This window comes from Quercus robur, chromosome 11 (genome assembly GCF_932294415.1).
Source record: "Quercus robur chromosome 11, dhQueRobu3.1, whole genome shotgun sequence".
In the NCBI taxonomy this organism is placed as follows: domain Eukaryota; kingdom Viridiplantae; phylum Streptophyta; class Magnoliopsida; order Fagales; family Fagaceae; genus Quercus; species Quercus robur.
The window spans coordinates 2,550,703-2,577,763 of NC_065544.1; the positions used below are offsets into that span (position 1 = coordinate 2,550,703).

A 27,061-nucleotide genomic window follows, 5' to 3' on the forward strand; every position below is an offset into this window, starting at 1 on the left:
CCAAGGATTCCTGGTTTAATAAATGAATTGCTTTAAGGGAGTTCAGACATCAAAAGTAAAACATCACTCAATTATAATATTTTTCAACATCCTTTATTATTTAAGATCAAGTCATATATATATATATATATATATATATATATAGATGGCTTTACAAGAGTAACTTTTAAATTAAAAATAAATATAACAAAAAATATGTTAGGTATACACATATGAGTAAAGTCTCATATGAAATAATAATAACAAGAGTAATGATTAAAATAATTTCGTTGGGCCCAAACTCATAGACTTAAGGGTTTTGGGTTAAGTGGTGTTTTTATATGTTATATTAATTACTCAATTGAAAACTCCCCAAGATATTATCTCCCCAACTAGTGGTATCAAAGCTTAGGTAGTGTGTGGTGAAGGTGGTGGCAAAATGTTCAAGGGCCCTTTCATAGCGGAGATAAAGTAAGCCAAAAAGGCCCACACAAACGATCATAGAAAAAACCCAATAATGTAATAGCGCCAATAGTGTTATATCAAGGTAAGACGCGAAGTTCCCATTTATAGGAAAGTGTGGACTAGTTCCCATGGATGAGTGTGTGGGGTTAACATGTGGTTCCCATAGAAGCGCACACTAGGTCCATGGATGATGTGCCCATAAGGCAAGGGAGAGCTAGTAGGACTTGGTGGTGAAGGAAAAAGCCTTTAAAGCAAGGAGATAGCTAGTAAGATTTGGTCAAAGCCCATGCATAAAGAGTTAGAGAGTTCCAAGTGAGGAGAAGATTATTGGGTATACACGTTTGAATGAAATCCCACATAAAATAATAACAATAAGAGTGAGTAGTTAATATAACATAATTGGACCCAAACTCATAGGTTTTAAGCCTTTTGGATTACGTGGTGTCCCTATATGTTATATTAACTATTCAATTTTGGTTAAGTGGTGTCTCTATATGTTATATTAAATATTCAATTGGAAACTTCCCAAGGTATTATCTACCTAAAATATATATAATATTGAAATGATAAATTAATTTAAATAGAGGCACATAACAATACCTCTTCCTTAATTTTACCCTTGTCCTCAAGGGTAGCCTTTCAAGGGAAATTCTTCCTTATCTTGATTTTGGGTGTTTGTGTTTATCGAACAACTTGAATATTGACTAGTTTGGCCTTTGAGATATCCTAATTCATTTAGATTGTACAAATCTTCAACTTGATCACAATCTTGACCGTACACAAGTTGATTAAGACCCATTTGGCAATTAAGACATGTCAATTCATTTTGATTGTGCAAATCTTCAACTCAATCACAATTTACGTTACCAATAAGTTGATTAAGGTGAGTGTTCAATGTAGAGAACATCTCTTGTATCTTCTAAAGCATGCACTATTGCCAAAATTTAATAACACCAAGCTTAGGGGCTGTTTGGATTTGTTATTTTCCATCACCCATCACTCTGTTTTCATCACTTATAACTCAAAATTGGTGGGTCCTAAGGTAGAAGGGTTTGTTTGGATTTGTTTTCAGTTTTTATTTCCATCACTTAATTCTCTGATTTTTGAGTGATGAGTTGTAGAAACTGAAAACACATTTTGGGTGTTTTCAAGTTATGGAAATTGAGTTTCCATGGCATTTTGGTAAATAAACAAACATGACTGGGACACACTGCCAAAGGAAAGTCACACCGGGCACACCTTTTTCTTCTTCTTTCTTTTTCTTTCTTTCTTTCTTCTTCAGAGACTCACTCCAATGGCCATTTTTTTCTTCTTCTTCTTCATTCTTTTTCTTTCTTTTCTTCTTCATAGAAACACATGAGTAACTTTATCAATAAAAAAGAAACACATGGCTACCGATTTCTCAAACCTAGAAAATCAAACCCATAAACACATGAGTTAGATCATACACACTAACACACAAACATAAACCCACAAACCCACAAACATGTTCATCCACGCAGCCACAAAAATTCAATTGCCACCAATCATTCCAATCCAACGGCCACAAAAATTCTATAACAATTCGAAGATCTACCACATTGGATCAAAACAAAAACTCAAAACTTATTTACTTCACTTCAACTCACTTTCACACTAAATTAAGTCAACAAACAATGAAGCTTAAAAGCAAAACCAAAATCTAAGTACAGATACAAAACAATAGTGTAGAAGTGAGGAAAAGGAGAAATGGGTTTCACCATGGGTCTGAACTTGCTGCTCCTCTTGGCCATGGTGGCTACAAACATCTTATCTCTGACTCCATAGCCAAGTCCCTCATCCTCCGTGGTTGCCACCCTTTCCCTCGCCGCTACTGCTTCTCCAAAACCCCACCAAAACCCACTTTCTCTCTTCCCCATAACCAACTTCAACTGCCTCATTCGCTCAAACCAAAACTTGGTTTAGACCCATCTCGTGAAATCAACAGATTCACCTCTTACACCAACGAGCTTGACCTCTTGATCCTATAGTCGTTCTAGAGAAAGACGAAGAAAAAAAAAAAAAAAAAGAGAGGCAGAGAAAGATGTAAGAGTCAAGGGAAAAAGAAAAAAAAGGAGAGAAAAAAGTCTTCTTTGGGTCAATGTATGGGTCCCAGTTTTTTAGCCTTTTTGGTTGAAAACATAACTGAGTTTTGGGTGCCAAACAGATTGAATGAGATATTTGGTCATTATTAGGTGATAAAAAATGAGTTATAAAGTAATGAGTGATGGGTGATGAAAACTGAGTGATAAGTAATGAGTGGCCATTTTTTTTCACCTAAACAACCCCTTAGCTTCTAGCCACTCAAAGCGTGAATTATCTATAATGTGGCTCTAATATGCCTAGCTATGATGACAGTTGCTATGTGACTAATTCTCTATTGGTTACTTTGAGGGAACCAAGACCTCCTAGGTTGATAAATGAACTACTTCAAGGGAGTCCAAACCGCTAAAGTCAAACTTCACTCAATAATAATATTTTTCATAGATTCAAAGATGCATGATCGTCAATTTTTTTATATTCTTTTGCCATTATAGACACCCATTTTGTATCTGATATGATTTAAGCCCTCATTACCCAATAATAACATTCAAGGGACTTATACATTGTCCATCTCTATTGGAACAACCATAAAGTACTAATTGAATTATAAGACTTTTGACATCTTGGAGTTTGATGTAGTAATTTAGTACCAAGAGTTTATATGATAGACATTTTTTAAGGAAAAATTTAAAAGGGGTTATCAAATTTATTATAAAAACCTTACAAAGTGACATGACAAATAATGTCATTGGTGTCTCATAAACAATGATGTACAAACTAATGACATTGCATGAACTAGCTCAACCATGCTTTTCTTCTCAACCTCAGTCTGGGGTGTCCAAGACCAAACATGAAGTTTCGATAAGGCTGAGCTGACTTCTCAATTGACTTGAGCAACTATTTCGGGAAAGAATCCCAAGAATCACGAGACTGGCTCTCAAAAGTTTTATTTGGGTTAAATTGACAGAATTTTATTGAAATGAAAAATACAAGTCTTTGACTTCCCCCCAAATTTTTTTTTTTTTTAATTTTGTATATATAAGTATTATATTTTAGCAATTTAGTTCAATAAAATTACATTTGGCCACCCTTAATAATATCATTGATCCTTATAAAGGTCATAAAAAAAAAAAAATCATAGATCTAAAATTTAAAACAAAATTAACAAGTCCAACAAAATTAACAAAAATTACCAATAGTAAAGTTTTAAAAAATTAAGTCTAATCAACCAATTTTATCAAAAACAAACAACTCAGCTATTTAAAAAAAAAAATTAACAAAGTAATTTTGCTTTTATCTAGCAACAGATGCACACATAAAAAATAAATAAATAAATAAAACATGCATGGTTGAGTTCCCTTTTTATAAGTAATTGTATTGTAACGTATAACTAATAATTTTGTGTCTTTATCTTTATTGACGGTTTTTTAATACTAATTAAATTGATGCTTGTTTTTATAATGATTTTTTTTTCTTTATTTATACTTCTGTCCTCTTAACTTTAAGTCTTGACTCCGTTCCTCTATATAGACAATATTGACTAGAAATACAAGAAAATGGAGGCCAACCTCCATTTAAATAATATAAAGAAGCAGTGCTACAGCAATGAATGTCAAGCGTCAAACCAAATGTAAGTCAATGATAACAACCACAATTAACAACGTTATTAAGAATTCTCAAAAAAAAAATAAAATAAATAAATAACAACAACAACAACATTATTAAGAAACATAATTACTATCATTTAGCTCTAGCCTCATGGTTTCACCCGAATGACAGTAATGGACATAAGCAAAAATATAAAAATTAACAAATCTTTTTCTAATGAAAAAAAAAAAAAAAAAATCATAACTATTCTAAATTTCTTACCACAAACCCAATTTTGCTACCTGAGTAGGACCAAAATGGCCAAATACCACTATTTGTCAAAAAATTTAGTAATCGACCACTATTTGCGAAATAATTAACAATGTATCACTTTTTTAAAACTTGAGTTTACTTTGAAACTTGAGTTTTAGCAACTTGAGTTCCATAAAAAAGCCACCGTGGCACCTACTGAAGTGGATATTTTTATTAAAAAAAGTCACGTGGATCTCAAGTATTGTAAAATTGAGTTGCTTGTGAACAAAACTCGAGCTCTGTAAGCTCGAGTTATTTAAAAATTTAAGCATGGAAATGTAAATTTTTATTCATAATCGAGTTTGCAAAGCTCGAATACTATGTATAACATGATCTCTCAATAGTAATTTCATACCTTTTGTAAGTCTTATAAGGTGCAATTATAAACAACAATTAACCCAGAGGGTTGGTCGAGTTGGTTAAGCACTCAATCTTCAAGTGTTTGTACCGGGTTCGACTGGGTGTGCTTCCTAATTCGAGTCTAGCTACCTGCATTTTGAAAAAATTCATTGGGCCAATGATTTACCCCCACTATAGGTCCACCCATCGCAAACAGTAATTAATCTCTGGTTGAAAACTTTGAGGATATACTATACAAAAGGAAAAAATAAATAATAAAATAAACAACAATTGGTGAGGTTGGTGAATACTTTCTGTATGAGAATGAGTTTGTTCTGACAACTTTCTATCCTCTCAAATTGGTTGATTGAAGCATCAAATACAAATTTCGAGGTGGCAGATTGAAGCATCAAATATAAATTTCACTATAGCTATAGGTCATTAATAAATGGTTTAAGATGCTGAAAAATTCTGGTGCCACATCCAAAACCACAACTTTGCCCACAACTCGCCCATGTGGTGAGTTGTGGTTGGTGGAGAGGTGATGTTGGGTCCATGTGGAGACACCCCTCCACCAACCACAACTCGCCAATGTGGCGAGTTGTGAAAAAAGTTGTAGTTTTGGGTGTGACACTAGAATTATTCTTAAGATGCTTTTGAAGCTTCTTACATTGGCAAGTTGTGGACAAAGTTGTGGTTTTAAGTGTGGCACCAGAATTACTCTTAAGATGCTTTTGAAGCTTCTTGAGGATGCCTCTTATCTTGGGATGGGACTTCAAATGTGTAGAGATTCAATTGAAACATATCTTCAAGCAAATGTATTGTGTATAACATGCGTGACATTTTACTTTTATAATTTGTTTACAAGGAACTTGAGTTTATAAAACTTGAATTCTATGTAACTTTTTTTAAATAAAAAAAAAAAATCCACTTCAACGAATGCCACAGTGGCTATTTTTATGAAACTCGAGTTATGTCATTTTGACATACCAAAAACCTACTTTATCATTTTAGCACATCATTTTACAACATACCATTTATCAGATATTCTATACTTCAATTCTATACATTAAAATAATATTTACTACACATTAAAATAATATATTAATTATTCCCTATTATCCTCATCGTCATAGTCAACAACAACAACAACAATGGCACGACCACCATTGCCGCAACAACGGCCACCAACAACCACTGCCACAACAACACCGACAGCCACCACCGGCACAAACCCACATCCACCAACGCCACCTCAAAAAAAAAAAAAAAAAAAAAAAAAAAAAAAAAAAAAAAAAAAAAACACAACTAGAGAGATCGACACAAACCCATATCCACCAAACTAAACAAACCAACCACCGACACAAACCCGAGATCGGCATGGTGAGATCGGCGTGGCGAGATTGGTGATGGCAAGATCGGCATGGCAAGATTGGCAATGGCAAGATCGGCGTGGTGAGAGGGCAATGAGAATGCCAAACAGAGACGTAGAATGATGGCGTACCGTTGATTGGTGAGGCCGCCATACCGTTGAATGATGGCGTACGTAGAACGATGAGACGGCTTGATCAGTGATCGGCGACTTGATCGGTGAGGCCGCTGTACCGTTGATTTGAGGGTGAAGGAGGGTGATCTGAAGAAGAAAGAGAGAGAGAACATAGGTTGGAGAGAGAGAAAACCTTGAATTAAATATTGAAAGGAAAGAGAAAAGGTTGAATAAAAAATTATTATTCTGAAATGGCATTTCTGTCCGTACCGTCTCATATTTGAAACGGTACTGTAGCATGTTCTAAAATTATAGAACATTTAGAACACCCCATGAAGTTTGAACAGTAGTGTTTGGTGTGCCAAATGCCAAATATTTGGCATTTGGCACACCTGATGAGAATGCTCTACCATTTGGTTTCAAAGTGCCAAATTTGCCATTGTTCACGAACCTAAAGTTATTTATTTATTTTTTCTTTTTTGGTCAACACGGACCTAAAGTTTTTAGATTGATACTTCTTCAATTTTTTTTTTTTTTTTTTTTTTTTTTTTTTGCGCCTTGGCTGGAGTCACTGAACAATGTTCATAAATGATGTTGACAAGCTGCCCATCATAAGTTCAAAAGTTTTACCCTTCTAGACAAAATAAAATAAAATAAAAGAGAGGAGGAAACCTTACCTATGCAAAGTTATGCTAGTACCATATAAAGTGGCATAATTTGTGCTATAACTCGTTCATATGGCGAGTTGTAAGCGATAAAAAGATGTTTATCACCCGTTTACCACTCACAACTCACCACGTAAGTGGGTTGTGGCACAAACTATGCAACTTTACGTGGCAACAACATAACTCTATATATAGATCCAAATTTCCAAAATCCAATCATGCATTCACACTCCATCCCACCCAAACCTAATAATTAAAATCGCAATTTAGTAATTTCCTCCCAACTTTAAGACCATAGTCACAAGTTTCTAGTTCCCTACCAAATGCACAATTACAAAACCCCTATTAAACCAACACAACAAAGTATCACTCTACACAACACTCAGCTCTTGAAACCTGAAAGTTGAAACCACTCAAAAACTCGAAGTGTGTGCCTGTCTCAGTCTCACAAATCACAATGGCTCGCCACCCATTCTGTCTTCTAAAAACACTAGCACTAGCATTCCAACTCATTGTTTTCTTCTCCTACCTCGCATCTGCACGAACACCCACCAATGCTGCACCCCAACCCCAAGATCTGGTCCGTTCATCTTGTGAACACGCTAGCTACCCCAACATCTGTATCCACACACTCTCGTCCTACACTGGACCAGCCAAGACTCCCAAAGACTTAGCCCAAGCTGCGGTGAAAGTGAGCCTGTCACGAGCCAAGCGAGTCTCCAAGTACTTGGCCCAAGTGAGCGAAGCCAAAGACTTGAAAATGAGCAAGAGACAGAGAGGTGCGCTGAGTGACTGTGTGGAGCAGATATCGGAGTCGGTGGAGGAGCTGAGGCAGACGCTGAGCGAGCTGAAGCACCTGCGTGTTGAGACTTTCAGGTGGCAGATGAGTAATGCTCAGACTTGGGCGAGTGCGGCTTTGACGTATGAGGACACGTGTCTTGATGGGTTTCAAGGGGTTGATGGGAAGAAGCTCAAGTCTGATGTGAAGAGGAAGATTAGGAATGTGGGTAAGGTTACTAGTAACGCTCTCTACATGATCAATCGCCTTGATGAGAGTCGTGGTAAAGCCTAGCCTAGATTATTGAGTGTAAATTTTTTTTTTTTTTTTTTAATTTATCTTGGTGAAAATGATGATGATGGACGGTCCTGATCACTCTGTGTAACTGTGTAGTGTGTATCATATGATATATTTATATATTATGCAACTTTTGAATATCAATATCTTTATATTAATTATAAATATAAATATAAATATATATGTATCAGGCTTTGTTCTCCTAAGGTTAAAGCTGTATGTATGTATATTACTATGATTTTACTACTTCTCAATTGCAATGCTATAGTATTTCAAAATTTTTCTTCCACAATATGAGAGATTAATTACCTTTGTTTTACTAAACAGAAGAGCTTAAAAAGCAGTGAAAGAAAATATGTGTATAATTTAGAAAATAAATTATGGGTTTACCTAAAAGTGATATACAACCACTCATATGTTAACTACGAATAAAATGTGGCAAAATTGTAGCAAAAAAGTTTGTTACCGTAGAACAACTCACTACCTCAACGAAATGTCCAAAAAGTCGAATGATAGGTGGTGTAAATTGTAATGCAAATTGTTGTTGCCCTTTTTTAACTTCTTTAATGGGTAAGTTAATATAGGCCAATGGTCGGTCCATGACAACCTGTGCTTCAGTTTGGTTGTTATCGAGCATCTCCAAGAGAGTCACCGGATTGTTTAGCTGAAATTTTCACACTGTGAGGGTCTTTGTTTTTCAACACCTTAAAAACGTGTCATGAGTTGGACATTTAGAGAGTGTTAGTTTGATGAGTTTTGAGTTATGCAACTCTGTTCTAATAAAACTCAAAAATTTTGGACCCTACTTAAAAATTGGTCTGGACTTTTGTCAAGAGGTAAAGGAAAATCGGACTTGGCACTCTCATAGAATGGGCCTTGAGGCCCTATAAAAGCAAAGAAATTGAGCAATGAGCATGTAAGATATTAGATATATAATAATAATGACCACCACCCAAACAAGGCATGGGATTGGGAACCATATGTTGTTGATGGGCAGTCCTTTCATTTTCATCCTTTTGAGTGCATAGGATATGTCATATGACTCTTACTACTAGAAGATTCCCAATATCACTAGAATCCCCGGTCCGACTTGATGCCTAAACCTCAATGGCACCTTCATGATTTTCCTGAGCATATGTAATATTCGACAATCCCCACATTTCAAAAACCTGGAAAATTTGATTATTTTGGTCACAAGCCCTTGGGTTTTCTGTCAATAGAGTGTGAATTAGATTATCGGGCATTTCATATGCTTATTCATTCAAAGAATAGTTAAATTATTGTCTAGCTTAAATAAAAAAGAGAACCTGTTGTATTTTAAACAACACTTTGCACAGTCTCTTTTATTAAGGATGAGCTCCCACGCCTTCACCCCGGCCCACCCCAATCAATTTTTTTTTTTAAAGATATTCTTAAATGAAATAAAGAAAGGATAAAGACTATAGGGCGTTTGTTCTAATAATGTTATTTATATTTTTTAAAAATATGTATAAGTGAAAAAATGTTTGAAAATACAAATAATATTGTTTAAAAACTGAAAACGGTTGTTTAAAATGCATATAATAATGTTTCAAAAAGTGACGACATAAAATAGAAAAAATGGTTTTTGTTTAAATAAGCAAAAATCTAAAGACAATGAAATCACTGTTGAAAGGGACCCATAGCAAAAATCTAAAGGCCTGTTTCCGTAACTCAATTCTCAATTTCCATAACTCATAACTCAAAAATGGTTGGACCCATAGCTCAATATCTGTTTGGCGTACGATAACTCTGTTTCCATAATTCTGTTTCCATCACTCAATTCTCTGATTTTTGAGTTATGAGTTATGGAAACTGAAAACAGCGTTATGAGTTATGGAAACTGAAAACACATTTTAGCTGTTTTCAGTTTCCATAACTCATAACTCAATAGTATTTTTGTAATTAAACATACGTGAGACCCACTAGTCATAACTCAATCGCACCTTTTGACCACCTTTTGACTTCTTCTTTTTTCCTGTCTTCTCCTGATTCGGTCTTCAGTGTTCTTCCTTTTTTTTCTTTTCTTTTTTCCTTCTTTTTTCTTCTTTCACTGGGTTCGGTCTTCAGTTCTTTCTTTCTTTTTTCCTTCTTCTTTCATTGATTCGGTCTTCAGTTTTGGGTTTCTTCTTCTTCTTTTTTTTTTTTCTTTTTTTTTTTTCACTAGGTTCGGTCTTCAGTTTTGGGTTTTTTTTTTTTTTCATTTTTCACTGGGTTCAATGAGTTTGGGTACTTAAAAAATAAAATAAAATAAAAAAAGCTGCACTGAGTGACAGGTATGGGGTCCACAAATAGTGTAAAAAATATTGAGTGATGAGTAATGAATGATGGTGCCAAACGGGTAGGGTATTTTAAGTGATGAGTGATGAGTGACGGAAATTGAGTGATGAAAAAAATGATCCAAACAGCCTCTAAGCCTCATTTTTGTGAGGAAATAATGAAGTTTCCAAGGACCTCTCAAACTTGTCAAATTGCATTTGACCAGGATGCTTCCATTTTTACTCTCTCTTAATTGTCCAGAAGCAGTAGTTTTAAGGGGAATGCCCATTGTTTTTTGCATCTTTCATTTGAAACTTTAATGGATTCAAGATTATAAATACTTGTTTGTAAGTAAAATCTCTCTCTCTCTCTCTCGTATTTTCTTTTGAAAAAAAAAATGCATAGAATATATAGTACTTGCTATATCCACTAACATGCTGATATGCTATATAATGTGGATGAATGGTGCTCTAATTTTTACTCTGAGGGTTCTTGATGGTGGTAGAGGGGGCTTCTTTTGTGTAGATTTCAATCTTTAGTTTTTTGGTTTTTTTCAGTTCAAGCAATTCGGACAGAAAATTTTAGCTTCCCAAGCCCATGACATATGCTTCTCTTTGACTGTAAATTTTTTTTTTTTCTAATGGTGTCAAAATGTGGGGGGAAAAAATTTAAAAAGGCATTGTGTTGTTGTTTCACATTTAATGCTACTCTTACTGATTTTAAGATTTCTTTGGTAGCTGAGAAAATTCAAGAAAATTAAAGAAGTGAAAATTTTCAGCATCAGATGAATGTAAGAGAAATTCAGCAAATATAGGTTATTTTGAATTCCATTGGCCACCTCAAGATGAAATCTTAGGAAAACTAAAGATGAATTAGGAGTTCTTGACAAATTAGAAGAAAGTATTAACATGCTCAATCCACTGCTTTAGCATAACGTTCATGTTCTTGTTAACTTATTTTCATAGATTCAATTAATGTGTGTGTATATAAAATATGTACTGTCTGAAATAATGTGTGCTTATAAAGGCTTGTAATTAACCTGAGACTTGCCAACTTTTAAAGCCAGTTTGAACTTTGAAGCATGGTTACTAGTTTTTCACTACCATCAATTTTCCTTCCCCCACCCCCTTGTTTCTTAGTTCAGTCTTCTTCATTTTTTCCTCACTAACCCTAGAAGTCACTTTTATTTATGAACTATAAAATTAATTTATTACTTGTGAGTGGCTCCATGAATTAAAGGGCAACTCTTGAATATCTTGACAATTGTTTACAACTACAAGAAGATGAAAGAAATGAGTGCAGCAGAAAGGAAATTGGAATAAAAATATTGGAAAAACTGTCTGCTATGTGTCCAAGTGATGTTGGAGCTACAGTGAACCATGATCCTGAAATAGGTTATTTACCGATGGTATAGGTGCTTTAGCTCAAGATTCATGTTCTTGATAAATTTGAGTTTGATGAGCCAGAATACAACCTGCTTGTTTAGCGGACTATGCTTTATTTAGCATAGTTGAATTCCTATCAAATTTGAGACTCGAAATTGATTTTGGGATGAGGTTAAAGCAAAGTTATCAGGAATGCACTATGCTGGGCATTTGAACCCGCTGAATGGCTGAAGTATGAAATGACTAGTTTTTTAGTTTGATATTTTTATATAGCCAGATATAGAGTAAAACCAGCTATTCAACTATATAAATCGGTTGTTGAATTGGATTGAATTGACCACTTCAAAAATTATAACTTGGCTGGGAAGAGAATAAAGCATATTGAGCAAAGGTATCCTCTTTCTGTATGCTCTACTTGAAGTGGGCAAATTGCATGCAGCAATTATCATGGTGATTTGAACTTGGAACCTCTAGTTTAAATGAGAAAAGGCTGTATCTCTTAGTCATAAGAGCCACTTTAGTAAGATATGTTATCTTTTTATACTTTTTAATTTTAACCTATATTAATAATTATGGTTTATGTATAGTAATAGATATTTGTTATATTAAGAAAGTCAGTGGCTCAATTGGTGATGCAACTGTTAAACTGGTTCTACAGAAAACTGACCATTGCTCAAGTTGATGTTCAGTACAGTTATGATAAGTATGGGTTATGGTGATCCAGGCACTATTTTAGCTGTATTGAAATGAATTGATCTCAACTGTTTATTTAATTGTACATCTGTTGCAGGATATTTGTCCAAACAATAGACTTCAGTTTCAGAAGTATTTTGGCATAGGGTTGCACATATTTGTGCTTTCAAATTTTTTTTGCGTTAGTTTGACACTCACTCTCTCTCTCTCTCTCTCTTTCATGCAAATCAGAATGGTTTTAGAGAATATGACCACTAGCATGTTAAAAACTCTTGGAATGAGTCTGAGGTAATGCATTTTATTTAGGCCATTAACATACTAGCAGTCTTTTTCAGATTTTAGATGTTGTAGAAGTTCATTCATAGAAACTTGATTGCGAAAGTTCAACTTTATATTCTTGTTACCCAACCACACAAAATTATAGGAATTCCTATTCTATATAATAACTCATGCTTTGATTTAATTTTTCCCCCTTTACCGGGGAATCAATCAATCCATGTATGTGAGCTTATTAGAAAATTGGGACATGCTCTTCCAAAGGTTTATGCATAATGTTGTGGTGGCCTAACTTCTTTCGTTGTTAAATCATTGAAAGTAGTGTTTTTACACATTTCATGATTGTGAATGGTGTTCCTTGTGCTTACAAAAGTGTCAGACATAAAGATTGTAGTTGAATCATTAAATAGCAACTGGCTTACTTTTTGCTATTATTTATTGTGTGACACACTCATGTAAAAAGGTTAGAGTTTGTTTAATTTTTGTTTTTCCTTGCGTGAATCTGAATATGTGCATTCTTACAAAGATGATATTGCTTACACTAGCATTAGTCCTGAAAGGTTCTTATTTCTGATTTTGGGATATGCTCTACTTAATGATAAAATGTCATTTAGTAAATAAAACAGAGTACCTGAATAGCATACAAAGGCATTTATGCTTGCATGTATGTGTTGTGTCTACGTAACTTTCACTCGACTCATTTGGATATGTATTTGCTTCCATCTCTTGCATTTTCAGGCATCCTTGCTTGTCAAATTCTCATGTGACTCGTCCATCAAGCATATTCAACTAAAATTGTTTCATAAGATAAAATTGTGGAATATTCACTGAAAATTAATGCTGGTTAGTCACAAATCTTCTGATAATCTTATAAATGCAACAGACATTCGTATTAGTTTTTCTATATTTGCCCGAAAAGTGGCTTTGATCATGGTCAATGGTGACAATTTATTATCTCAGCGTCGTTTCCCTTCACGTCACCAAATTTCACACAATTTTGTAGCTGTCACCAATGATTTCTACTAGTGCGTTTCTATTTCTTAAATTTCATGTGCGCTAACTTCTGGCAGTTTTTCTGCTCTAAGAAAGTCTCTGTTGGCTGTTCTACATCACCTCTCTTCTGCTCGACAAAATCAAAATGCCCAAACTTAGCCAATGAGAGAGCAATAAGGAGAGGAGGCAGACAAATTTAAATAGAGTGTTGAATAAGTTTATTCACAAAACCCAAATTTAGCCAACACTTATTTACAGTGCGTGGTTGATTATAGGTCAGCCCCTTGATTTGTCTACAATTTGGTTCAGTTAGGTCATGCAGTGGCTGATTATTACTCATACGAGTGGCTGATTTCATGTTGGGTTTAATTTACCCCAGTTATGTTTTGTTTCTTGGGTTGGGTTCAGTTTTATTTTTTAGTTGAGAGTATTACAGGCTTTTTACAATAGAATATTCTATGAATCAAAAGATTATGTTAATTTTAACGGAGAAGTAACAGATTTGGGGTATTTCTTATTTCCCAAACATAGATAGGAAATTGGTTGGTTTCTTTTCTTCCTCAGATTTGGAATAAGAAGCAGATTGAAGGGATGAAGAAGAGAGAAATGGTGGGAGAGAAGAAGCAGTCTGACATTATCAGATAGGAAATTTGTGTAATTTTTGCTTTTCCTTACATGAATCTGAAATCTATGGCTTAGTCCTAAAAGGTTCCTATTCTGATTTTGGGATATGCTCTGTTCAATGATAAAATGGCCATTGGTAAATAGAACAGAGAACCTGAATAGATACAAAGGCATCTTATGCTTGCATGCCTGTGTTGTTTCTATGTAACTTTCACTGGGCTCTTTTGGATATGTATTTGCTTCCATCTCCATAATTTTCAGGCTTCCATGCTTGTCAAATTCTCTAGTGACTCATCCATCAAGCATAGTCAACTAAATTTGTTTCATATGATACAATTGTGGAATATTCACTAAAATTTTATGCTGGTTATTCTCATTGCTTCTGATAATATTATAAATGCAACAAACATTTGTATAAGATTTCTATACTTGATGCATTATATGTCTTTACTTCTGTAAGGACTTTTTAATTAATCATTCTAATTTGTTTTATGATAATTTGTGCCTACTATCTGTGACTGATGTTTGCTTAGAGATGGACAAGAATGTCAACCTTGAATACTGTGGGTTCAAACAAATTTAGTGGTGACAGATCAATCCAAGAATATGCCAAGCACATAAGGAACAGTGTTAAAATTGGAATGAGATGAAGCAGAGGATCTCAACAATGGAGTTTGGATATGAGAAAAGTGATGGATTTTTGCATTAGCTTCTGACTATCACAGCAGTCTTCTCTTATATACAAGAAGCAGGACTATAGCAGAAAAACTAAAAGATTACCTAACTAATTAAAACTGTACAACCTATCGTTTACTATACTGTAGTTAAAACTAAACCACCCGTCATTTACTATATCTGCAACATTGCTGGAACTTAAACCAATTAAGGTTTTGCACTTGCACTTGTATCTTGATACCTAGAAGCTGTCAAATTGTGGTAGAGATGGTCTTACCACAATGGTGAAGACTGGCCTTTCATTCTCTTTTGGTTCTTTAGTATTTTCATAATGTGAAGAAATAATTCTGGGAGTAACAGTTTAAAGAAACATATTATGCAGTAAATAATACCAAGTATTTGCTTTTACTTTTGTGCATAGATGTGGTTTTTGTTTGCATTGCAAATTTTCCATGGATCATCAATCATCATGATTGGCATTTTTCCAAGCATGTTGGGATAATGTAAAAGAAGACGTTATGGGAGTGCTTCATTATTTCTGTAGTCATGGTACTTTTCAAAGGAGCTTTAATGCAACCTTTTTATCTCTTATTCCTAAATGTGCTGGGGCTTCTAATGTTATTTTCTCCAACTCCAGTTTTAGTTACCATGTTCAAACTAGTTAGCAAAGCTGGACTCAAAGCTCCTCACATCATCAAGCCCTTGAATTACTCCTAACACTGATGGTAGTGTACTAGCCAATCCTGGTAAGGCGGGGGAGGTGGGGGCATCCTTCAAAATTGGCATGGTCAATGGATTGTGGACTTGATTTGGCATAGAATTTAGGATATAATCCCATTATTTTAGAAGTAAACTCAACGCTAATAATTAATTGTCTAACAATTTGTGGCACTTGGCCTCGAATATTATCTGTGTTGATTTGTGATTGCAGGAATATTATGGAGCAAGACTAGACCATCCTTCGTACTTGTGTAAAGGGGACAAGAGCAACCGAGCCACTTGGAAGAATATGACCAATGCCTATCTTTTGTATATCAATGTTATGCATGGGACCTAAGGCAAATGAGCAGAGACTGTCCCATGAAACGATGCCTTTTGTTTTTCTACACCCTATATAAATAAATAAACTCCCCTTTTCTACCAAAAACATAAAAACTACTTTCTTTTCTTATTACATTATATGCAATATGTCCCCCACTTCTCAGTGCTTGACCCCATCAAGATTAAGGTAGCAGAAATGTGCTCCTATCCTAAATTCCCATGACGATAATCAATTCAAATTTTCAACTTTACACCAACGTTCCTAAACTCCAATTACTTCAGTATTTTGTCAGAAAAATTTACTAAATAGTATAATTTTAGAGAGAAAAAAAATTCTAAATAACACATGACTAAACCTATTTAGTTATGTAGCACTTTTTAGAACTCGAGTTTCAAGCAAAACTCAAGTTCCAAGCATTATGTTTGATGGAACTCGAGTTTGACAAACTCGAGTTCTAAAAAAAATTATACATAACTAAATAAGTTTGACCCGATGCTTTTTTCTGAATATTTCCTAAAATTATGTTATTTGGCAAAAAAAGGCCTTATTTTGTTTGTTGGAGGACCTAAATCCGCCCCGATGACCCAAACCCTAGAAGTAAATTCGAGGAGTCCAATTACTTCTTCAGTATTTTGTCTATGGTGGGGAAGGGGGACCTAGATCTGCCCCAAGGACCCAAACCCGAGAAGTAGATCCAAGGAATGGACTTGGCCAAGAGTCCAACAAGAGATAAGGACCTTTGATAGGAAAAGGACACTTGGGATTAGAGGGTATATTAATAAAGCGTCATATTAACGGGTGCCCTTGGAGTAATTGTTAATAAACTATTTTAAAAAAATTTTGACTTGACATTACTTTTATAAGAAATATAAAAAGTCATCCAAAAAATTAATTACCTTTTTCTTTTCCCATAAAAAAATTATAAAAATATATTCTAAACCAAATTAAAATAGTACAAATTGCTGACTAATTGTTCGACTAAATTACTCACAAACCAAATAATCCAACAAGTCATTGATTTGAATATATATGAAATCCAAGAAGCATGATAACGGTTTTTTTTTTTTCATTTTTTTTTTTTTTAGAAACAGAAGCATGATAACGTAACAGCTCCAAAATCAAAATAGAAATTTATAAAACTTACCGTTAGGGAGATTGAAAGAGGGGACCAAGTGAGATTGAGAGTTTGTAGTTGAAAGTTAAAGAAAACTACAAAATTTCAAAAACCTATTAAGCAAATCCCTCAAAATAACCCAATCAAACCCTAGCTTTTCTAATACCCAAAATCGAAACCCTAAACCAAATATCAAAATAAAATTTTAAAAAAAACTTACTGTTAGGGAGATTAAGAGAAAGGATTGAGTGAGATTCAGACATGAGAGAGTGTCTTAAGAAGGTTTCACTAAGATTTTGAGAGTGAGGAAAGCAAGTGAGAATGAGAGAGAGAGACCTAAAACCTAAATCGTACCAATAAAAAATTAGGTCAACCAGTGACACACAATTCAACCTGAAACCGATAATAACCTGAATATGTGACTCGATAGCTGACCCAAATAGTCTCAAACCCGTTCAAAACATGTTGGGTTAGGCAAGTCCTTGCTCACCCCTAATTAAAAGTAGAGGTATGCATGAGTCGAGTTGGGCAGGTGGATATTTTTAACCAACCTGCCAATGGCAAGTTGGAAAAATTCCAATCAACCACCAACCCACAACTCTATGAATCTAGTGGGTCAATTAAAAATATTAATGGTTTCAACACAATGGGTTGGGCTAGTTGAAAAATTCAATAAACTAAATGAAATTTTTTCAATTATATTGGACAATATTTTGCTCCATCAAATAATAAAAGAAAAGAAAAATCGCAATTTTTATTAAAAATAATAACTTAAAAGAAAAACATTTTAGAATCTGAAATTAGACTTGCACATAAAGTAAGAATAATAATAAAATCTTATAGCTAGAGTTTATTAAGGAAGAAAAATATGAAAATGAAAAAATAAAAAGAAAGATCAAGAGAAGTGAGAAATAAAGTAGGTGCATATGTAAAGGAGAGTTTTGCAATATGACAAAGTATATATATATATATATATATATATAGGCGGGCGGGTCAGGTTGTGCGAAGGTTAGAAATATCTTAACCCCACCTGCTAAATTATCTATTTAACACACCAACCTGATCCGCCTTAATTGATGAACCCACATAGATTGGGTCGGAATGGTGCGAGACAGTGTTTTTTTGCACAACCCTAATTAAAAGTATAAGTTAGTTCACTAAAAGAAGTTGATGTTCATTCTGTCTATATACACCCCCCCCCCCCCCCCTAAAACCTAAACCAAATATTGTCCTCAATGTAAAAAAATGAAACTCTCCAATATATGGCTTGAATGAAAAGAGAGCAAAATATTAAAATGCAACATGAGAATCAAGTGAGGTAAGGAGAAGGAAGAGACGTACCTTAATCAAGCTAATTAATGTTATAAATTTTAATTTTTGTCAAATATTAACTAAAACAAAAGAAAATAAAACTAAGCAAGAAAATAAATACAAAGTCTAATTTAGAAGTAGAAAATAAACAAGAGGAAATCCAACAAACATAACTGGGATCAATCCTGATAAATAGGATTATCCAAGACGACTTCTTCAACTTCTAGAGGCTTAAGTTTTAAAAATGGTTTCAAACATTGGCCATTGACTTTAAACACATCACCGTTTTTGGGATTCTTAATTTCAATAGCACCATAGGGATAAATAGTGCGAACTATGAATGGACCAGTCCATCGAGATCATAACTTACCTAGGAAGAGATGCAAACAAGAATAATAAAGAAGAACTTTCTGACCAGGTTTAATGATTTTCTCAAGACATTTTTATCATGAACCCTTTTCATTTGATCCTTATAAGATTTGGCACAATAGTATGCATCATTGTGAATTTCCTCCAACTCATTAAGTTGGAGTTTCCTTTTAGCACCTACTTTGTCAAGATCAAAATTTAACCGCTTAATAGCCCAATAAGCTCTATGCTCTAACTCAATAGGGAGATGACAAGCCTTACCATACACAATTCGATAGGGAGACATTCCAATAGGAGTCTTAAATGTTGTGTGGTATGCCCATGATGCATCATTGAGACTTAAAGACCAATCTTTTCAAGTAGGATTCACCATTTTCTTCAATATTCTCTTGATTTCCCTATTAAATATCTTTACTTGACCACTTGTTTGTGGGTGATAAGGTGTTGCAACCTTATGAATGATGCCATATCTCTTCATTAGTTGTTCAAAAACTCCATTACAAAAGTGCTTTCCTCCATCACTAATAATGGCACATGGTGTACCAAACTGTGCAAACATAGTCTCTCCCAAAAACTTGACTACAACCTTGTGATCATTAGTTCCACATGCAATGGCCTCAACCTACTTAGAAACATAATCAATAGGAGCAAGGATGTCCTAGAGATTGATGGTCCATAGAAATTGGTGTACATTTTGTCAAAATGTTGTTAAATCTAGTCTCCATAGGTATATTGCAAGGAATTGAGTTTCATTTATTATTCAAGTATTAGAGAAAATACCAGAAAGGTTGTAGACTAAACTCTAGCACTGCACTATTAGGAATGGCAACGGGTCAGGTTTGGGGCAAGTTTTTTAATGCCCGGACCGACCCGCAGGCCCTCCCCCATTACTCAGATCCAACTTGTTTAAGGAGGATAACTAAGTGAGATCATGAGGGGCGGATGAGATGAGATGAGATGAGATGAGATGAGAGTGAGAGTGAGAGTCAATGAGGGTGAGGTGAGAGAGAAATGAGTTTTAGGATTAGGGTTGTGATATATATATATATATATATATATATATATATATATATATATATATATAGGTAGGTATGTTTTTTTGTAATTTTACATATAGGCTAACCGGGTTGGGTTGTTATTGCCATCCCTATGCACTATTGCCTCATGTGTAAAGTCTAGGTGGGATAAGTAGGTAGGGAATTATTTGTTTTAATGAAATGCATGAAAAATGTGTGACTAATGAACCATGACCACAGTGTTCATTAATCATTTGGTTGTCTGAAAAAAAAAAAAAAAAAAAAAAAAAAAAAAAAAAATTCTATACGCATTGGAAAGCAACCAATGAATCTACGGGTATGTGAAAAGGGCTACCTACCATGTGAGAAAAGAAAAGAAGTTCACAAAAAAAAATATAAAATAAAATGTATTGTGAAAAGAAAATAAATATAAAAATCAGCATATCCGCAGTTGTGCTTTAATGTCATATTGTCTTATGTATACTCTTGAAAGATAGTGTGAAAGCCATCATGTAAATAAAGTAAGCAAGCTGGAACATCACAAATAAAGCCAAAAAGGTATTGAGGTGAATATCCAAACAGCTACGAACCCAGACTGGTGGTAAGGTTTTGACTTAGTAACAGTTAGTCATGTATTTCTGAGGGAAGTCTAGTTTCATACTTGCTTTGAAGACTGAGACTGAATTCATGAAGGCTATTCTCACTTGCACTCATATATTTCTTATTGTTGTAGTCTTTCTAATAGGAGGAATAATGCATAGAACTTGAAACTTATTTTGCTTGCGGATGACCAGAATTGAAAACTTTTGATTGAATGAGAAGGTTGGATGTTATTTTGATACTGAGTTTGATTGACTATGATTTTGCTTAAACAAATAAGGAACTCATTGGAAAAAAAAAAAAAAAGAGGTTTTAGTTTTGTTTTGTTTTATTGAGTTTGATTGACTACGATTTTGCATGGTTTTTAGACCTGGACCGTTCAAAGAACCAGAGAAGGAATAGGTTTAAAGTTTTTAAGGTTGGACCGAGGTTCAATCGAGATCAAACAATGATGACGTCAAAATTAATTTAACTTTAGTTAAAATACAAATAAATATATTAAATGTATAAAAATATGGAAATTTACCTGTTAGGTTCTAAAGACTTAGGTATTTATGTATTTAGAACTCTAATGTGTATTGTTGGCAAACCATGATCAAAACAATGTGTTTAGAAGTGTTTTAGTCTTGCTCAAAGTTGTATATTTTATGTAAAGTTGGAATCGAGCTAATGCAGAAAGTATTGTGCATTTCAGCCTGGCTCGATCGATCGAAGCTCGGGCAGAATGTTTTTTTTCTGCAGATTTCCAACTCAGTCCTAGTTGTTTAAAACGTTTTAGGGTTTTCTAATTTGTCTTAAGTATAAAAGGCAAACCCTAGTCATGTTTTAGTGTTGCTCATATTGCGGTTTGTGTAAATCTCTTGTGAGATCAAGAGGAGCTTTCCTTTACACAAACTTAAGGTTTTCAAGGAGAAGATTTATCTACACCTTGATGATCAACTCGGTTGCTGCCATTGAAGCTTAAAGAAAACACAAGCGGGTGTGCTTGTATCTGGTGGTGAATCCAAGAAAGAAGGAGTCCGTGGATTCGGAGCTTGCACGTGGTCGTGTCAGTAAGTTCTACTGGTTGGTAGCAATAAGAAGTCGAGCGTGGGGGCTTGTAAGTCTTATTGTATGAACTTCAATTCTTTCAAGATAGTGGATTCAAGTTTACCTTGAGGATAGTTAGGTCAAATCCTCCCCAAGTTTTTACCGGTTTGGTTTCCTGGGTGATCATATCTTGTGTTATTTATCTTTCCGCTACTTTACATGATATGATCTTTGTGATTGTGATAACCTAGATTTATTAAATTGGACTAAGTAACAACTTGGCTAATTACCTAGGTTAAATCAATTGTGTTTTAAGGGGTCTAAAAACTATCATTACCCTTAAAATAATATAAAGCAATTAAAACAACTTTCAAATAAATTTTCATTATTTTTATAAAGTGAATAGAAAGTAATAAATATAAACAAGCTTTAAAAATTTGTGTTTATTAATCCTTCAAATAAAAAAAATTTTAATTTAAAATAAAATCATTTTTAACATAAATTTACTAATTTTATATTCATATTTAGTGATGTAAAAGCATAATTCTTGAACAAAAATAAATTTAGAAAATACTATTAAGTAAATAGTGATAAAATAAAATGCAAAGCTATTAATCTTGTACAATTAAAATAAATAAAATACAACTTTCCGATATGACGCAAGGAAGCCAACTAGTTCAGTTGTTAGTGTGTTGGATAGAGATATTAAATGGGTGTGGTCAATGGTTCTATACCTGATGCATGCATTCTCTCCTCTTCTCCCTCTTCATGCTTTCAATCTGTCAAAGTCTCTCTGAATCTGATTCAAGTTAGCCTAATCTAAGTGAAACTCCCTCCTGGAGACTTGAACTTCGGCCCTTACGTCCCACACTCCACAAGAACTTATACTTGTGGAGTGACCACCGCACCAAGGGTGCGTGGTGGTGGGGTTAGGATTTTATACTTAATGGAAATCTGATTTAATCAGGTTTTTTTTTTTTTTTAACCTAAATTTATTTTTCTATTTAAAAAAAAAATTGAATTCCAATTGACATTATATATATATATATATATATATATATATATATATTATCTTTAAATGATATACCTACAAAGAAAACCGATTCAATCAGTGTGCTAATTACTTTGTGGGGTTGGGATTTTATACTTAATGGAAATCTGACGTTGACCCAGACCGGACCGGATCGAACCGAACATTGACCCGGTCTATGAGCTAGGTCACTGGTTCAACCAGTGAGTCATTGGTTGAATCGTAGGGTCAAATAAAAAAATTAAAAATATATAAAATTTAGTTTGAAAAATCATAACTTGAATATGTAAATTAAAATAAAATAAAAAGGCATATGCCTAAATTAAACTGGTCATTATAATTCAAAATCAATATTTCATAAGCAATAGAACAAATTAATTTATATTTGTTAGTAAAATTAAGGTCAGCTAAAACCTAAAGCAACAAACAAATTCAAAGCAACAAAATAGTCAAAACTCAAAGAAGAAACAATGTCACGCACTCACATTGTACACGACCAAAAAAAAAAATTAAACCAAAGATGCTTAAACTAAAAAGCAATCAAGAAATAAAGTATAAAAAAAAATAACCCTAAACAAAAGAAGATAGTTGGTGGCATAGAGTTATATGGTCATACTTACATGCTAATTATAGGCCCAGTAAATCTATTCAAACTTCAAAGCATAAAAAAAATTATGCACAGTAGCAGCCCGTAGTAATTGGTTTTAAGAATTGTGAAAATTGAAAAGTGATGGTACACATACAAACTACAAAGTACAAAGTGTGAATCCGTAGGGCAAGGCGCAGGAAACAATACTTTTTTTGGATTTTTTAGGTTTTTTCTTGTTTAAATTACCACATTATCACACATTTAAATAATAAAAAAGTTAATAAAATGGATCAATTAATGTAATTTTACACAATTCACAAACTCGGCCGGGTTAATAAAATCCAACCGGTCACACCAGTTGCTTAAAACCCATCAGGTCGCACTAATTTTGACCGGGTCGCACTAATTTTCCAATCCAATTAATCACTCTGCCCTATCTATGTGTCAAGTCACCGGTCCGCCCGACTAAGCCGAATTGAACCAGGTTTAATTTAACATTGCCTAAATGTATTTTTCTATTTTTTTAATTGAATTCTAATTAACACTTTATATATATATATATATATATATATATATATATATATATAAATTATTATCTTTAAATGATATACTTACAAAGAAAAGTATTTCTTTTATAAATTGATGTTGTATAAGGTTTTAGTTTCCTCTTTTAATTGGTTTTTTAATATTCAAGTTTGTATATTAATGCGGTAAAGTAGAGTGAGAAAGCAGGGGCCACGATAGCGGTTGAATCATTCACGAGACATGGACAACTGTGTGGACTGATGGGCTATCTTAGTCTAGAAGATGATAGCAAAAATTTGTATTTGTTTATAAACTCTCTCAAGCCATAGAAACGTTGGAACATTTTTTTTTTATTCATTTCTATTTTATATTTACCAATTTTTGTTTATATTTAATATTAATATGCTTTTTTTAAGGTAATGTATTTGGATTCAAGGTCTTGTGCACTCTATGTCTAGAGGGGGTGAGCATACACCCATCGAGCCCGACCAACCCTCTTGACCCGAACCAAATAGCTTTGGGTGGGTCGGGGTTCAAGTCTTGCTCTCTGGATTGTTTTGAGTTTTGGGTTGGAATCGAGTTTGACACGACCCGCCTGATCTGAATTTTTTTTTTTAAAAAAAAATCCTCTCTTGATTTTTGACACTTTTGGTGAGTTTGATATTATATTCCCTAATATATAGTATCATAAAAATAAAAAAAAATAAAAAAATAAAAAAAATAAAAAAAAAATCATCTTTTGAAAATTTTTATTTCTGATTATAAATGTTTTAAAAAATTCCTATTATAGATTTCCCTCTTATTTCATTTTCAATCTAAAACTGATTAAATCTCCACATTTTAAACCCAAATATCTTATACTCCATGTATAAAGCAAACTGACTAAGTTGGCGCAACCAAACTGACTAAGTCGGCGCAATTTCTTTTTAGATTACTAAACACTGGTGCGGTTTCTTTTTAGTGCTCCATTTTAACCTCATTTTGTTTTAATCTCTCAACACCCTCTCTCGTTTTCCATCACAGGAAAAGATCGTGTTATCATCACTTACCTCTTTCTCTCTACTAAACAAGCATTCCTCATTATCAAGGCGGTTGACTTTAGAGTGGCCAGGGTCAAGGTGGTCCGAGTCAGGGAGGTCGGGGTCTGACGGGTCAAGGTCAGGTGGGCCAAGGTCAAGGCAGTCGAGGTCAGGGCGGTTCGGGCCAAGGCGATCGGGGTCAGGGCGGTTAGGTTTAGGTCTGTTAGCTTCAGCGCCGTTCCCGTCAGCAAGGTCCGACTTTTACCAACATCAATCTTTTTCCATTGTTACCAATTTATCTGCAAACTGATGCTGAGATTCCAGAATTTATGAAGAAGCCCCATCGCTACCGTTCCTTGCCTCCGATGTGCAATATAGAGCGTATGGGTTGGGTAAGTTTCATATATTAGCAAACGGACACCTCATTACATATTTGCTCTTATACTGTACACCTCATTACATTTCTTTAGTTCTATTTATTTAAAGTATAATACCTTATTACATATCTTTAACTCTATTTGCTTAAATGCTTCAGTAACAACAAATTGATGTCTCCACTCTCCAGCAACCAAAAAACAAAAAAGATTTTTTTTCTCTTTTTTTCTTTTAGACATTTAAAGAATTTCTGAAAGAAGTTGTAAATATGAATATGGAGCTATGGAAGTTCTCAAAATCCCAGCCACCGAAGCTACTTAGGTTTGGCAAACATGGCAGAACTTCATTCAAAACCATTGCTGAGCTGGTGATAGCGTACCACAAGAAAATGAAATTCTCCGGCCACCTCCTCAGGAAGTTGCACTTTTTCCCCGACCTTAGGGTGAAGCATCCATTCGATCCTAATGAGAATGTGACTCGTCATGAATTTCTTCATGGCAAGAAGACAGATTTGTTACATATGAGGTATCATTCTGTGAGTTTTTAATTATGTTGTAGATTTCTTTTTATATATTCAGTATCTATTTGCCTATCACATATTTTCTGTGTTATTGCTTAGAATTAGATATGTATGTTGTTACTATTTGCTTAAATTGTTGAAATATATCTAACAATCTTAAAGCAAATTTTGCTGTTTTCATTTTTTATTTTTGTGATGATTGAAAAAGTTTTTGCTAAGTGTTATAAATCATTTAAATTAATCGCTGGTGCTTCCAACGATAATCTACTTTGGTAAAAAGATTTCCTTGGTTAGTAACCATCAAAAACTTTAAAAACTATTTGTTTGTTCTGGTTGTTATAGATATACAAGCAATTTGTCTTTTGATTACTACATAATATAATTGTTATTACATGTTCATTATGAGGAACAAATGGGTTTTTTTTTTTTTTTGGAATAGGGGAAGGGGAAACCTAGACTCAATTCTTAGCAGAATGGAATAAGGACTTAAACTCACATGCCAACTCCAAAACTGCATGCGGCAGTTGGAGTTGCCTTATAACTCATCCCGTGACTCCAACTACCGCATGCAGTTTTGGAGTTGGTGTGTGAGTTTAAGTCCTTATTCCATTCCGCTAAGCATTGAGTCTAGGTTTCCCCTTCCCCTATTCCAAATCAAAAAAAAATAAAAAATCGGTTCAAAGTCAATTCTAGTCCCACATCACCTAGGTCTGTGTTAGGAGAGGGACTTATAACTCGCTCCACGACTCCAACTGTCGCATGCAGTTTTGGAGTTGGCGTGTGAGTTTAAGTCCTTATTCCATTCTGCTAAGCATTGAGTCTAGGATTCCCCTTCCCCTATTCCAAATCAAAAAGAAAAAGAAAAAAAAAAAAAAGAAGAATCGGTTCAAAGTCGAGTCAAGTCCCACATTGCTTAGGTCTGTGTTAGGAGAGGGACTTATAACTCGCTCCGCGATGATTTCTTTTTTGATGAAGGAACAAATGAGTTTTTGGCTTTGACCATGGTTATATTATATTTTATATTGTATTTAAGTTCTTTGATTACTATAGAACTTGTGGGGGAAACTAGTTCTTTGCAGGTTTCTTCTTATATATACAAAATCTATTTATTGTTTTTGCCTATCACATCTTTTTTGTATTATTGCTTATAATCAGGTATGTATGTTGTTAGTATTTTCTTAATCATAAAAGTAATTTGTTTAAATATATCCAACATAAGGTACATGGTGGCTAAGCTGGTGAAGACATATTTCAAAAAACAAATTGGGAACAAGGGTATTATGTTGGTTTCATGTCAAATAACTTCAAGCTATTCTTTTCTATCATTTTCACTCAGCATGCAACTTTAGATCATTCAAATATGCAACTTATGCATCCAATATTTTACGGTTCTGACGACTGCAAGAGATTTCTAAATGCTGTCATTGATCTAAAGGCAAGAGGTCGAAATTTTTTCTATTGTAATACCTATCTACATTGTTCAACGTGTGGACTACATGACTGGTGTGCTCATATTCCCATTTCTGGTCCTCTACATGAAGTATATGATCATGACAGGAACAAATATCAAAACAATGTTAACAGTCTTCCAGAGTATTTAAGGAATCTGCATGAGCATTTCCTTGGCAAA

At 34.0% G+C, this 27,061-nt stretch overlaps 1 protein-coding gene across 1 annotated transcript; it reads left to right on the plus strand.

The window, feature by feature from the left end:
* The first annotated feature begins 7,258 nt into the window (after positions 1 to 7,258).
* Positions 7,259 to 8,113, plus strand: LOC126707288 (pectinesterase inhibitor 3-like). The gene has a single exon (XM_050406887.1). The coding sequence runs from the start codon at positions 7,352 to 7,354 to the stop codon at positions 7,964 to 7,966; it is 615 nt and encodes a 204-aa protein (XP_050262844.1). The 5' UTR covers positions 7,259 to 7,351; the 3' UTR covers positions 7,967 to 8,113.
* The last annotated feature ends 18,948 nt before the right edge of the window (positions 8,114 to 27,061 follow it).